General features: G+C 41.4%; 1 protein-coding gene across 1 annotated transcript in view; it reads right to left on the bottom strand.

The window, feature by feature from the left end:
• The window catches only part of LOC138303905 (opsin-5-like), a 580,436-nt gene that overhangs the window by 107,372 nt on the left and 458,223 nt on the right, over positions 1–14,841 (bottom strand). The window contains exon 5 of the mRNA XM_069243440.1: positions 3,986–4,320. Coding sequence (XP_069099541.1) covers positions 3,986–4,320 — 335 coding nt within the window. The remainder of the gene's footprint in view (positions 1–3,985; positions 4,321–14,841) is intronic.

Here is a 14,841-nt window from a genome sequence, read left to right as displayed (position 1 = left end):
CTACAAATTGTGATAATTGATTAGGAAGTTTCTCTTTTCTTGTAGGTATGACAATATTGATGTACTCATGTATCTGTGCTGTAAGCATGTACCCAGCTGTGTGTTCAAATAAAAAATAAATACAAATAAAAATAAATAAAGCAGACGATATGCACCTTCTAGTTGTACTTCCTCGCTCGATGACACCTACTTCCAGCTATAATAAATCCCACCTATTTGAGTGGAAGAAGTAACCTGAGTTTTTTTCCCATGAATACCATTACAGCATATGTAGCTGGCAATACTGTAATTCCAACTTTTTGATCCTCATGGTCATATCCTTTTCTAAATGACAGTGTGTCCCATCTAATTTCCATACATTTTGATTCCGTGACAGTATACAAGGAGACTTTCATCAGCTGCTAGCCTGTAAAATATTGCAGGTGTTTTTGTTGCCGTTCATGCTATTTTTTGGGATAATGTCTGTTTCTGAGTCAGGGAGTCTTTTTTCCCCTTTCTTTGAGAAATAAGGTGAATGTTATATATCAAGTCTAAATTTTACTGAACTGAGGAACTGTGTTTAGTATTATTATTGCACATATGTTATCTTTCTTGGGGCCGTCTGAAGCCCTCCTTACTAGTGGTCTGCAAATTCCGACAGGAGTGTTAACAGTAATTCTAAAGCAGGGAAATAGTAACTTTTCCCAGTGTATTCACAGGGGCAGCTCCTCCATAATAGCGGAGGAGCTTCGCCCCCTGCCAGTCAAACCAACATGAACACTTACGTTTCTCCAGACCAGCTGTATTGTACAGCCGGGTGGAGAAATGGCACAGGCTCCGAGTGCCAAGCGAGCGTCAGACCAGCCCGAATGCTTGGTATAGCACGAGAGCAGCATCTGGATTGGGAGCCTGTGCTTTTGTGGTGACTGCTAGGAGGAGAAGGAGTGGCTGGCAGCAGTACCGGGAGCAGCAGCGGCAGGTACATTTTTTAATTTTTAATTTTGCACTCTTCCACACACCCTCCTCCGATACCCCCCTCCACCACCATTTTTGATTGGTGGCAGTCGCCACTGAGTAATCGTAATTGATGCCTTAATATTGCTGAAGGAGTATGTCCTCAAGAACAAAACAGTGTACTGTGCCTTTGGCTCCTGTACTTGGCTGGGCCATGTTTCCGTACATGACGACTACATTTATGCCATGGCAGTGAAAATAAAGGTGGCCTAATAACATGTTATTTAGAGGAATTGTACTAAGAAAAATACATTCACATATTCTTCGCTAAAGTGCAAAGGTCAAAATAAAGTGATTTATCACAGTAAAGCTAAGGTGACATGAGAAAAAAACCTTTTAAATGCCTCAAATATTTCATGTACCAATAATTTCACAAAGGTAAACAACTCTTCTAAAAGTTACCAAATCTCTTTATTGTTGTTGCTCTCTGCTGCACAACTTTAACCCTTAGCATCCTGGTTTTGGTTAAATACATTTGTTCAATTAAATACAAGTGAAAAGATGCCATGGCATAAAACATATAGGCAGACAAGCAGAAAATGTATGCCTCCTCAATTCTTGGGACTTCTCCTTCCTGTGCAGATTTTCAACTAGTCCAGACCCTCCCCTCACCCCACCCACTAATGTCCAATGCTCTGAGGTGCTGACACTAGCCCTGCACAGATCCTGCTTCTCTCTTCCATTTATTTGCCCCTTCCTTTCTACACCACTTTCTGTCTGCCATCCATTTATGTACCCTCCTGGTAAACTCTCCCTCTGTAACAAGTCAGCCCTTTCCACAGCCTCTCCCTGCTCTGCCTCACCTCTTGGCACAGTTCATCCAGGACTGCTTGCACATTCTCCCCCTGTTCACAGCCAGCTTTTTGTCTCCATTTGCATTTTTGCACTACTCTTACTCTTCTCCACAGCCCTGGCTTTTGGTACTGTCCTGTCACTATTATCCCCATGTTAGGACAAATATCTTTGTTACATTGTAAATCTTTTCCTGTTTCTCCTTTTTAGGTCGAGCGTGAAAGCGCTCTGACATGTTGTAATCTCTGTGTGCTTTTAACCACATCCACCGCACGCCCATCACTATCACTCGTTCATGGACTTGCCTTTCAAAAATCCTTTGTTATCACTGGTTAATGCTTTACGTTTGTCCCTCCTTGGGGCTGTTTAGTTACCACCTTGGTCATCAACTCTATTACATGTATAATTGCACGTTTGCCGAAACGTTTGACTGCAAGTGAACTTCTTTTTCCTTCTGTGTCTCTTCCTTTCGCTCACACTCATGGCAGCCATGGCGCTTTGAATCGGCTTGCTTATGTCAACTGTTTTATTTTTAATTTTCAATTTATGTGGCAAGAAAAGTCCAGTTAGGAATTTACAATGCTAATAGCTCTAACTCGAGCAAACGCGAAACCCATTGCATGGCAAATGCTTGTTTGCTTTGTTGCCAGCTTCATCTTACTCCATGGTTTCCTAAACCGTGAAGGCCACCTTTAACCTCATCTTCTGTTTTCATCTTCTGTTTTTATTCGGTCATCTGAGGCTTCTCAGTACTCTCTTTTCCCTGTGGCCAACTCAGCAGTTTAAGCTCTTGCTTCTGATGCTTGTAGGTCTACTCCTTTGCACACAGAAATGCTCTTCTGCTTGGACACTATGGTACATTACCCCCAGCTCCGCTTCTTCTCACATCCCGTTGTATTTCCCTGTGCACTGTTCCTTCCCTGCACCCTATGTTTCCTTAACCCTTCCTTCTCCCGTTCTTTCACCACGCAGGCTCCACTCTTGATCCCTGATATCGTCTGCATTTGCATCTTTGTCGCTAAACCATTGCTCCACGCACTGCTGTCCCTTGCACTCTGCACTGCTTCTCCTTGAACCCCGCAAGGCTTTCCATTTCACCATGAACTTGTGGCCATTGCACTCTGGAGTGGATTAAGCTTTCCACCCTACACTGCATTGTGCACGGCTCACCCCACTCTGATATTTGTAGGGGTGGTCACCATTGTTTCAGAAGGATTCAGGAGCAGAGCAATGCTCCCTAACACACTGAACAGTTGGTACAGGACGGAAGCAGTGTGTTCCCTACCACACACACAAGAACATGGGCAGGGCAAGATTCCGTGTGCATGAGGCAATAACCAACTGTCCACAAGCCACGTGCCACATCTTATGTGTATTACTCAACTTTGCAGACACCTATTCAGTACACAGAAGCTAACAAGATAGTTATTATCCACGTGCTAGAGACGCACAGAATATACCTCCACAGTTGAGCAGCTATGTCTGGATAGAGGCTGCTGGCCAATCCCTCAAAAATAATATGTAGTGGAAATGATCTCTGCCATTTTTGATGTAATTAAATTTAGGAAATCGAGTAAATGAACGCGAATTCCTCTCACAGCAAACAAAAGTACAGAGACCAGAGCAGCAGATAACACGCATTCGCCTCTTAGTTATTAATTCAGTTTTGGGACTAGGAAAACTCACTTTTTGGGGTGCTTTTGGGTTTATTTGCCAATAAGCAAAGGAAATATGATTAGCGAAATGGTAATCTGTCATTTAGCGCTATATTTTCGAGCCAAATGCATCCGTGTGTCAATTTTTCATGCGAGGACCCATTTCACAGTAAGAAAACCAAATAGCATTAAAAACAGAAGTGGTGCGAGCAATGGCACGCGAATTCCGGTCATTTGTGTTATTCTCACGCATTCATGATAAAATGTTGCCACTAACGCCATTAAATTAAGGTGTAACTGTGGGATTTCGTGCAATAAACATAACGTCAAATTCACAAAAAGACACAAAAGGCCAGCATAATTTAAAGTTTGCCCAGGGCTGCTACTAATGTTAAACATCACTTTTGTAACTTAACACAGCAGATCCATCAGAAGTGTTAACTGAATCTTTCAATAGGGATATGAATCACAAGTAACATATCGAGGTTTCCTGATGTGCATAATACAGTATGACAGCATTGCCCTGATACCCGTTACTGACCTACCTTCATGATGAGGCTGTGCACAGCGCTCGCTTTGGTTTGTGGAGAGACGTGTTGCTTCACAGCCCTCCGGGACCCCTTCACAGTCAGAAGGATGAGGGTGTAGGAGATCAGGATAAGGGTGCAGGGAATGATGTAGCAGAACACAAAAAGTGCAACGGTGTAGGATATTGCCTTATGCTCTTTGTTGGATGCTTTCCAGTCTATGCAGCAAGCGGTCCCATATGGCTCGGGTCCATAGCTACCCCAATCTGCAAATGGGGCGGTGGCAAACACAAAGGCATACGCCCAGACACACAGTAACAGGATCCGTGCATGTGTTGAAGAAAATTTATTTCCTAGGAGAGGATAAAAACAGAAATTCGCACCATTATGGTATGCTTTTAAAAACATGGTGATATCCTTATATCCTTCAATAAAGAGCTCTTCCTCCCACATTTTTGCACCCCTTCTCCAGTGCTAATAAGCCCACCATTTTCCAGACATACTACAAGTTAATCAGGCACCTCTTGCGGTGCGGAAATTAGCACAGGGCAATTTTGGTTCTTTGGATCTTAATCTTATATTCCAGTTCCTATTTACCAATGTACTTCCTCTCGTCACGCATTTGAAAATGTGACCTCGAAGAATGGCCACCAGTGTTAACGTAGTGTACTAATCAATGATTAATACTTATGAAATATTGAATATGTGTTAGACGAATGCAATAATATGTCATATTAAGAGTTATGAAGTACGTTTTAGCTTATTAATTGTAGGCCTTAACTTAGCAAGTGTCTTGGCCTATTTTGCCAGGCTTCATGCAAAAGCTGTATTTCTTAGCGTTTAATAGCAATGCTGACCAAGTGAATTAAACTGTGAAATGTCTATTGTATTGTTAAATGTGCTTAACGGAAGCTTTTCGTGAGAACCGACTGCTAGGAGATGATGTTCTTGCTAATGCAACATTTTATGTGTAACGTGTGTGAGACTGACTTTCCCAGGACAAGAACAATGAAGATACTGACTAGAGTGAAAGCTGCAACAATATTGTTACCTGACAAACCGGATGATGAGAACATAGTAAGGCGACCCAATTATCAGTATGAGAACAGAGAAATATTCGAATTCGTAGATTTGGTACAGTGGTGTTATTGGACAGAGTGTGAACATACGATTAATTGATCAATAGGGAATTAGGGGCTAGTTTAGGTGACTTTGATATAACAACGCTGCAGAGGGAAAAGTTTCAGAAGACTTTAGGAGAGGGACAGACTTACTCAGGTTTTGAAAGATTTGAGACTTTAGGAGAGAGACTATTCATTCTGACATTCCGGCTCATTGGACTCATATTTTCCTGACTGAGAGCCCGATGCATTGCTGATCGACTGATGTCCTAAGGACGAAGACTGATTCGGCTTAGCTGACCCATACCGAGGATAGGTATACACCGAAATGTGATTATCATGCATATTTGCTTTTTCTTTCTAGGTAACAACTGCACTGTTTTGATAGAACCATAGTTAGATGTTTTCCAAATTGGTGTTACTAACTTGTTTTGCATAAAGCCCAACATGCTGATGCTAATCTGGTGTTAGTTGAGGATTCTGACTTATGACGAAAAGACTAAGGTATGATGGATTTCTCTGCTTAACTACATGCATTGCATCTCGTTAACGCAACTGTCTGTGCTATTAATTTGCACCATACCTTTAGAATGTGTTGTAATTCAAGCTTTGATTAGATTGCATTTCTTCCGCCACTTTGGACAACCAGTGTTGTTTTTGTATGTGTTTCATTTGATTTTGAGATTAATGTACACAACCTGAGCATTGTTAGTATAGGGAAATAAACATTCTAAACGTTACTAAAGGTGTGGTTATTCATGATTGAAAGGTCATGGTGCGTGTTAATTACTGACTCCATTGATTATTGACTTTATTGATTACTAATGATTGCTGAATATTGTGTATCGATTATTGATGATGTACTGGAGCTATGGTAAGAACTTCTTAATTGCGAGACAAAAGGTTCATTGACCTATTTGCATCCCATGTGTGGTTCGTATATATGCTTGTGTGTTTTTTACATGCATGTGTATGTGTACATTCATGCATGTGTGCGTGTTTGTGTGTTTGTTTCTCAGGGCCGGTATGAGCCAGTTTACACACTAGTGTCTCTACCTATTTGTCTGGGACCAGAAACCTTATACACATTAGGGAATAAGGACACTGATAGTGTAGTCAATGTGCAGTAGAGGACAAGCATAAAGTAGCTTACTAACTGCAAGGAGATAGCCAATCTAGGTTTATAACTTTTCAGTAGCAATACTCCACAGTCATCGGGATAGCCAGGGCTGACAGATATATAACATGATTACAAGGAAGCAAGCATTCCCATCACATTCTTTTCGGGCACTTGTGGGCATCAGTCTAATGAGAATAAAGTTCTTTGGCCAGTCAACTCACCATTTTGGTACTGGAGCATCTCTAAGTTACCAAGGAGATGCCACCAGCCTCTGGCATCTTGGCTAGTGTGCAGACAATGAGTCAATTTGACAGTGACGCAGACATGTCAGCTGGTGTAAGGGACTAAAGCCCCAATTTAGAGTTTCATTGACAGGGTACTCTGATGCAAATGCAACAGAGTAAACTGTCTGCCAAACCCATGGTCCACCAAGCTCAATAAGAGATGGGCAGACCATAAGTGGCCGTCAGAGGACAGATATCACACCATCTACTCCATTTAGGATGGACGGTGTGATCTCTTTTATTTTCTGTCCATCACTGCCAGAAAAAACTTGCCTATAAGAGATAAAAAATACCCTCCACCCCCACAGCCCGAGAGAAAGCCCAGGGTGTGAAGGTTAAAACACCTATTTTGGGAGTTTGTTTCATAAAACCCCCAAATTTTGTAAAGTTTGGTGAAGAACAGCCAAAGTTGAAGGTGGCCATTCAGCAAACGTTTTGAACATCGAAAAGAACTATGGTTCCTTACAATGTACAGAGATGACCACTTGGTGGATGGTCATCTCTAAATTTGATGGACAGTAGTCTTTCAGAATGACAGAGATAATGTCCTCCACCCCCTTGATAGACGGAGTCAAATGCTAAATAAGGCCCTAACTCCTCAGCATTCTTCTCCAGTATGCATTGGTGAATGTGGAGAAATGTCTGTCTATATAACTGGTTGTGCGCAGATATTGGGGGAACTCCTAGCACCTCATAAACCTATCTCGGCCAGTTAGAGTGATCTATTCTGCATCAACGTCTTAACGCGTTATTCAGAGTTCAGTGGATTCAGCTTCCAAATGGCTCTTCTCCCTCTCCAGCTCTTTTAAGACTCACCAGGAAAGGCATGTGGAAACAGCCCTCTAGTGGCCAAAGTTAGTCCAGTCATGGCCTGTGCATCTTGTAGGTCACAAAGAACCTGAGCACTCCTTCAATCTGTACTCAAGTGTAGTTTGTATGCCCAGTCTTCAGGGGTTACTGAAAAACATCTAGCAGGTGCTGCTACTGCTACCCAAATATAATCATATGGCAATTTTGCCACTGAAGAATAAGTTTCATCTTCACGAAGAACCATCAGGGGGTGGAAGGAAATCACAGGCACTATTGAAAAAAGAAGCGATCTCCTAGATTGAAGAAGTGCCTTCTCTTGATCAGAGGATATTCAAGCTTACCACTCACCTCCTGTAAGCTGTACTTTGGACTTATGAGGCTCTTTTTGGTTTACAGAAGTGAACACTGGGCCAACAGCACCTAGGGACCTCACATCCTACATCGACCATCACAAGACACCTTCTCTAGGCAGGAATTTGTAACTTTAGGTGTAATCTATTTACCCACAGTTCTTAGTCCGAATCCAGCTAGTCTGAGTTTTGGTCTATCTCAAAGATTAAGGGTGAAGGTAAAATCTCGGACTGCCAAACTTTCCGGCTGCATATAATAGTCCCTTGCATCTCTAAACAGGGCATTAGGTTTTCCTGATATTCCATGCTGGGGCGTATGACCTTAACAAGTGCATTATAGTCTATGGCACTTGCAACTTGATGGACAGGCTATCCTCCACATTCTGATAGAGTATCCCATCTGCCAAACTCTAAAGAAAGACCTTAGTATTTTTTCATATGCATTGTATTCTTTTATTTAAAGTATTATTTCCATGGTTTCCATTGTTACTATTAAAACTTGACCTCCAGTTTTAATACTATGATTTGTATTTCCCACTGTTCTATAGGTATTAAATGGAATGGAAATTTGTATTTTTTTCTCAAAACGTATTGTTTGTTGAAGTATTACCTCACACACCTTTTGCGTCTTTATACTCAGAAAAGGTCTCACATTTAGAGCTTATTGAAACCTTAAGGAGTACATTGGGTTACTCCTGCATTTAGCATGTTGTTGGTGAGCTCAGTCACTGAATCCATGAAGATTGTGACCTTGTATGCCCCCAAGCTCCCTTGGCTTCCAGGTTGTTTTTTTACGATCAGATAACAAAGCTTAACACCATAATACCATTATATCATAATGTAATATAATATTATAAGAGTGTACCATTGCATTACATACAATAACATACAATAACAATCAGAGCATAACGTAACACAGCACAGCACAGCACAAAATAATTCGATGAACATGAGGAAATCAGCACACTCTGTGTTTTCCTAGTCCTGGAAACTTTCTCTCATTGTGATGTTATTAACTTGAATGCTCTGATTATCTTTGTTGTATTAAATTAGATGTAATATATCAGGACTTTTTGCCAGTGACAATTTATTGTTCATCACAATCATCATTTGCATCAAGATACATTCATATACAATTCAATCAGCAGTATTATAATAATCAATACTAACCATGTATATGAATCATTCAATTAATGATAAGTATCTGATCTTAAGAACAGCTTGCATTGGTGTAAATGAAACTCCCAGGGCCAAATTCACTAAGGTAAACTAGACCTGAAGTCTAAGTTTAGACAGAAAGGGCCTGATTACGACCGTGGTGGATGGACTACTCTGTCACAAACGTGACAGATATCCCTCCCACTGTTTTACAAGTTCCATAGGTTATTATGAACTTGTAATACGGTGGACAGGATATCCGTCACGTTTGTGATAGAGTACCCCATCCTCCAAGGTCATAATCAGGCCCTAAGTCTAACTTTAGAACTTAAATTTAAACTTAGACTTCAAGTTTAAACTTACACTTCAGGTCTAAAATTTGACTTCAGTTTTAAAGTTAGACTTTAGGTCTATGATAGACTTAAGGTCCAAAGTTAGACATAAGGTCCAAACTTAGGCTTCAGGTCTAAGTTTACTTTTGTGAATTGAGCCCTGAGAACTTATAATGAATTTAGTATTAAGATAGGGGGAACAAATGTATTAAGTGGTTTGAAGTCGCAAAGCCTGTGAGTAAGTAACTAGTGAGTCTTTGAAAGAACAGAACAGCAAATCATAATGCAAACAAGCAATGGCAAAGCCCACAGACCTGGCCTTGCAAGGTGATCTAAAGCTAACATTTTATTATTTTGATTACAACCATATGCCACTAGAGTAAAAAGAATAAGAAAACACATGCTGCCACCTAAACATTGTGGCGGTCATTCTGACCCTGGCGGAGGACCGCGGGAGCACCGCCGACAGGCCGGCGGTGCTCCAATGGGGATTCCGACCGCGGCGGTAAAGCCGCGGTCGGACCGGCAACACTGGCGGGCTCCCGCCAGTGTACCGCCGCCCCATTGAATCCTCCAAGGCGGCGCCGAGGGGATTCCGACCCCCCCTACCGCCATCCAGATCCCGGCGGTCCGACCGCCGGGATCCGGATGGCGGTAGGGGGGGTCGCGGGGCCCCTGGGGGCCCCTGCAGTGCCCATGCCACTGGCATGGGCATTGCAGGGGCCCCCGTAAGAGGGCCCCTAAATGTATTTCACTGTCTGCTGCGCAGACAGTGAAATACGCGACGGGTGCAACTGAGCCGGCTTCATCGTGGAAGCCTCTTTCCCGCTGGGCTGGCGGGCGGCCTGAAGGCGACCGCCCGCCAGCCCAGCGGGAAAGTCAGAATTACCGCCGCGGTCTTTCGACCGCGGAACGGTAACCTGACGGCGGGACTTTGGCGGGCGGCCTCCGCCGCCCGCCAAGGTCAGAATGAGGGCCAGTGTCCTTAAGCTTAGAATAAAATGCTAAATTAAACAAATAATTAACCATCACATTTAATAAAACTGTAAGGGTGCTTCGTATCACGCAGGCACTTACAAAGGGTATAGAGACCCTTTTTAATTTTAATTGAAGAAAATATAATTCTTATTCAAGCAGTAAAAATTTGCTTATTGCCTTTAATTACCGTTACCTGAAAACAGTGTAAACACATACGGATGACTAAAACTCACAAAAACGGATATAGAATGGAAAAAATAATTGATAAAATAATGTCCAACGAGCCAACACTTCTTTTTGGGTGGATAAGTGCAGGTGCTATTACTCAGAGTGCACAAAGGCCAATTGCTAATGTGGGCTGATCTCTTGTAGCATGCTGAGTACTGTGGGGGGTAGAAGCAAAATATGAATGACAGTCGAACAGAAACATGGATGAAGAAGGTTGTCACAAAGCTTCTCTGCCTATGTATTTATATTCTATTTGTGAACACAATTGTGGTCACAATCCATTGGCAGGTTACCAACCTCTAACCTGCCACCGCTATTGGTATTGATTCATTAAGTGAAAGCTGCTGTGAATCACAGCTAGGGGTATTGTAGGAACCAGGCAATGGTGCAAAGGACCACTGCGTTCTCTCCATGATGACATTCACAGAACAGGGTATAGAATATAAAAAAGTAGGCCCTCTATAAATACAAATCTTAGGATGGATGTCTTCATCTCTGCAGTTGCAGTTATTCACAATAAGTCATAAATGAAATCCTAAACTTCACGTATTAATGAAGCATCAATTGCAACATTTGCATCTCTGTTTTCGTGATGGCATTGCACTGCATCATATTTTTACATCAGTCGCAGTGGAAAAACTGGATCAGTCGCTGTGCAAAAACGGTAACCTCTTTGCGACCCGATCTCTTGCCAATAATTAAGCAGTATTGCCTATTCTTGTGAGCAAAACAGCTGTTAATTATCCACCCCTGCAGCTAAGGGACCTGAGTCAGGAGCAAAGAGCACTGATGAGAGAGTTAATTACCAGTCATAATTGCCCCACATGTAAGGGCACCCAATTGTAGGAGGCCCATTATTGTAAGGGATGACTCCAGCTCAGCATGTCTGTTTTTTAAAAATGGCTTTCAGCAACTGTCGCATTCCCTGAATGCCTGAGCTAGTGTCTGGAATTCTGAAAATGAATTATGTCATAGAATATTTTTGTGTGGTCTGGAGTGGAAGCTAGAAGATGGGGACAGTTGGTGAGAAGTGTGGATCTACCTGCTGTTACTGTAACCTAATCGCCTGACGCGAAATAAAGAGTTTACCCCCCACCCCCGAGTTGCTTCAGACAAAAGTACCTTATTCTCTTTTCCACTTCCACCCAATGTCATGTTAGAGATGTGAAGTGAGGCAAAGAAAACCTGTGGATAGCTCTTCTTCTGCCTTATCAGTCACCTACTCTCTGACTGATTGACACCCAGCTCACTGGAAAACATACATACATTCTTTCATCACTGGTACTGATCTGCATCCCTGTTGGCTTTCATCCAATCAGTATCCCTGCAAATGCTGGCACTTATTCCATACTCATGCAGTGGTCGCACTCTGGCTTCCTCAGAGAGATACTGCATACAGGCAATCATAGAGACCTAGAGCCAGATTTACTAAAAGGTTGCACAGCAACACATTTTGCCACACATTGTTATGCCAGTGGGAAAACCTTACAAAGCCAGATCTAGAAAGATCTGCTGCTCTAATCACCACTCAAACTGGCTGGCTTGTGCTACACACACATTTTGTTACCATTGTGCAAAGCTATTTACTTGATATCTAGCTTCGGTTTCGTCCTGAAAGTTAATCTTCCAGTAGGAAATACTATGCTTAGATTAACTTTAAAACTTTTCCCACTTTGTATATGTGTTGTACACTGCAGCCCGCATGCAAGATGAGAAAGGTTTGGATAAATGAAAAGACTTCTCTAACTTAAGTCCTGCTTCGAGGGGGCATTAATTATCTGCACAAAAACCTGTATACTCTGTGAGTCGAAAACCACAGGTGGTATTGTGGAATGCCCATTTAACGACCGTGGGGCCCACACATGATGCAAAGCAACACAGAATAGCACAATTCACTATTTGTGTTACTTTAAGGGGACTTTCCAGCAGAACTAAAGTTTGTGCTGGAAAGTGAATGCCATGGCAATATTTTACACCTGTTTTTGTCCCTTTTGTTGACTTTAAACCAATGCAAAATGTTGATAGATCTGCGCCCTTGTCTCCAGATTCATGCTGCTTCCATATTGGTGTGCTAGAGGTTCCTAAAGAACAAATTTATTTCAGAGTAAAGAACTTAGTACCAACGACAATTATTCATTTTTTCAGACATATATGCAAAAATACTTGGAAAATAAACAAATCTCTGAATATACATTATTACGTAATCAATGTTTATCAAACCAAACCTAATACATTGACATGGCCCTTCAACCTTTAATTGTATTTATTTACCTGGGGTATTAGAAAGTCTCCATATTAACAAATAATGATTGTTTTGGTTTGAGGTGCAGTAGGGACTATGTTAATTTTTGTAACATGGTTTTGAGACTGTGCACCATTGGCCTAATCTAGACTCCTCAATACCAATCCCTTCACTTCAAAGACACTCAACTCTGATACTTACAGTAGGCTACACAACCTTTAAAAAGCAGAAAACTGAGATAGGATTTTTCCACAAAAATATTTCGAACTGTTGAAAAAACCAAGAGGTCATTCTTTTTATAGGAGAAAATATTGTTTTGTTAATTCATGAGTTGGGGGAGGCTGAGTGGATGGGTGTGTGGGTGAAGATGATGTTAGAATCAATCTGTAGTGAGAGAAGATGGATCAGTGAGTTTGTGGCAGGAACAGTAATTGTATGGGTGAATGGCAGATTACTTGAATTGGTACATAGCTGAAAGGGTGAGGGAGTGCTTAGGTTCCAAAATTAGTGACAGCATGGATGGATAAGTGGGACTTGTTAGAAATATTATAGGTAACCAGGTGCCATGCTTTGCTTTCAACAATGTAAAATACAAAATGTCTTTGCTCCTCAGCCCAAAAAATATAATTTGAACAGATTTCCAGTGCCTCAACTGTACTTACGTGGCAGTATTTGTGAATGAATGCCGAAATATATGACAAGATTTGCCACAGATAGTGTCGTACCAATTGTGAATGCCATGATGCTATGGATGCCAAAAGCATGTTAATATTTACAACCATTATACCAGGCCCAGCACTGTGACATCGTTGGAAACCCTCTTGACACAGATGCTCATATTATGCCAATATTTAACATCATTTAGGCGTTTTCTCTCAAGTTGTAGGGACATTTTTCAGATTTCACTTTTTTACCTGATGGTGATGGATAGTGAAAACTGGCCATTTGGCCTCCCAGACTAAATCGAGCGGGTGGTGAAATGGCCAAACCTCTAAGGTGTATGTCAGCGGCAGAGATGAAGTAGTCTTCGTTGCTGTCATACTGAATTTCCGAGCGTCACTAAATGAGGAGGGTGGAACTTCAGTAGGTGGAGAGGGTATTCTGTTGCATTTTCGATGAAGTACCCTCTCTAAAACCAGGGTCTATGTATATTAAATTTTTCTAAATCCATATAGGGGTTGTTATTGTTTTTCCTTACAACTTTATTACTGCATAAACACTTTACACATTGAAGTTAAGCACGTCTGGTCTGTGCCATAGCTACCAAGAGGTTGAGCTCAGGATAACTAAATGACTTTGAAGGTTGACCCTGACAACGATTATTGGATGTGGATGCCTATCCCCGTCAACTAATCACCCAGTTTCCAACAGCCTATAAAGCAGAGCAGTTTGTGCCTAACAAAAGCAGCGTTAAATATGCAATTAACATAATGTGTGCTTGATTGCCCTGTTTTTCTGAAGCTTATGTTAACAGGCAGGATCTCCAGATGCTCTTTGATAAACATAGAAAGTGAAATGTGGATTAAAAAAGATATGACCTTCAAAGTTCTGTCTTGTAGGAAGGAGGGAGAAAAGGAGACGTAAACATCTGTGTACTTTCTATATTTTGATTCAGAAGAACTTTTTGATGTCCTGCAAAAGGAAATAAGAGCCGTATGTGAGCTAAGCTACCTCCAAATCATAGAGCACGCTGTAAAACAAATCAGTCTATGTTAGATACAAGTTAGGGCCGGACAGTCACACAGTTTGGTTGCTGGAGAAATTCTGAAAAAGGGATGTTCTGTCTTCAGGCCTAATGACAAACTGAAGTATGTGGGGAAACGTTACTTGACTTTCCATTTTTTTTAAAGCAGACTAATCCAAATATGTTGTAAAACAACTGGTATAGTTTAGGTAGTATTTAGAATGATTGATTAGGGATACGTGATGACATATGATTGGGACTAGCTAATCTAACCTCTGCCCTAATGTGTACTTTAGTTGCTGAGTTATTTGTAATATTTACAGTCATTCTTATTCACGTAATGTATGTGTGCATACTGATTTCATGTATCGGATTGGGGCCATATATACCACCTGGAGACACGATCCTCTGACTGATTTTGTCTAATGCCTCATAATCTGTATATTTGAGCATACTTCAGTTTAGTAAAGAATGAGAGACTGCTGCCAATTTTCAACAACTACGTACTATCTTCCTTTTTCGGGATTTAGGAAATCTACCAGACGTTAACCCAATACTTTGGATAAA

The sequence above is a fragment of the Pleurodeles waltl genome, chromosome 7 (genome assembly GCF_031143425.1).
Source record: "Pleurodeles waltl isolate 20211129_DDA chromosome 7, aPleWal1.hap1.20221129, whole genome shotgun sequence".
Taxonomy (NCBI): domain Eukaryota; kingdom Metazoa; phylum Chordata; class Amphibia; order Caudata; family Salamandridae; genus Pleurodeles; species Pleurodeles waltl.
This window is presented reverse-complemented; position numbering and strand designations above follow the sequence as displayed.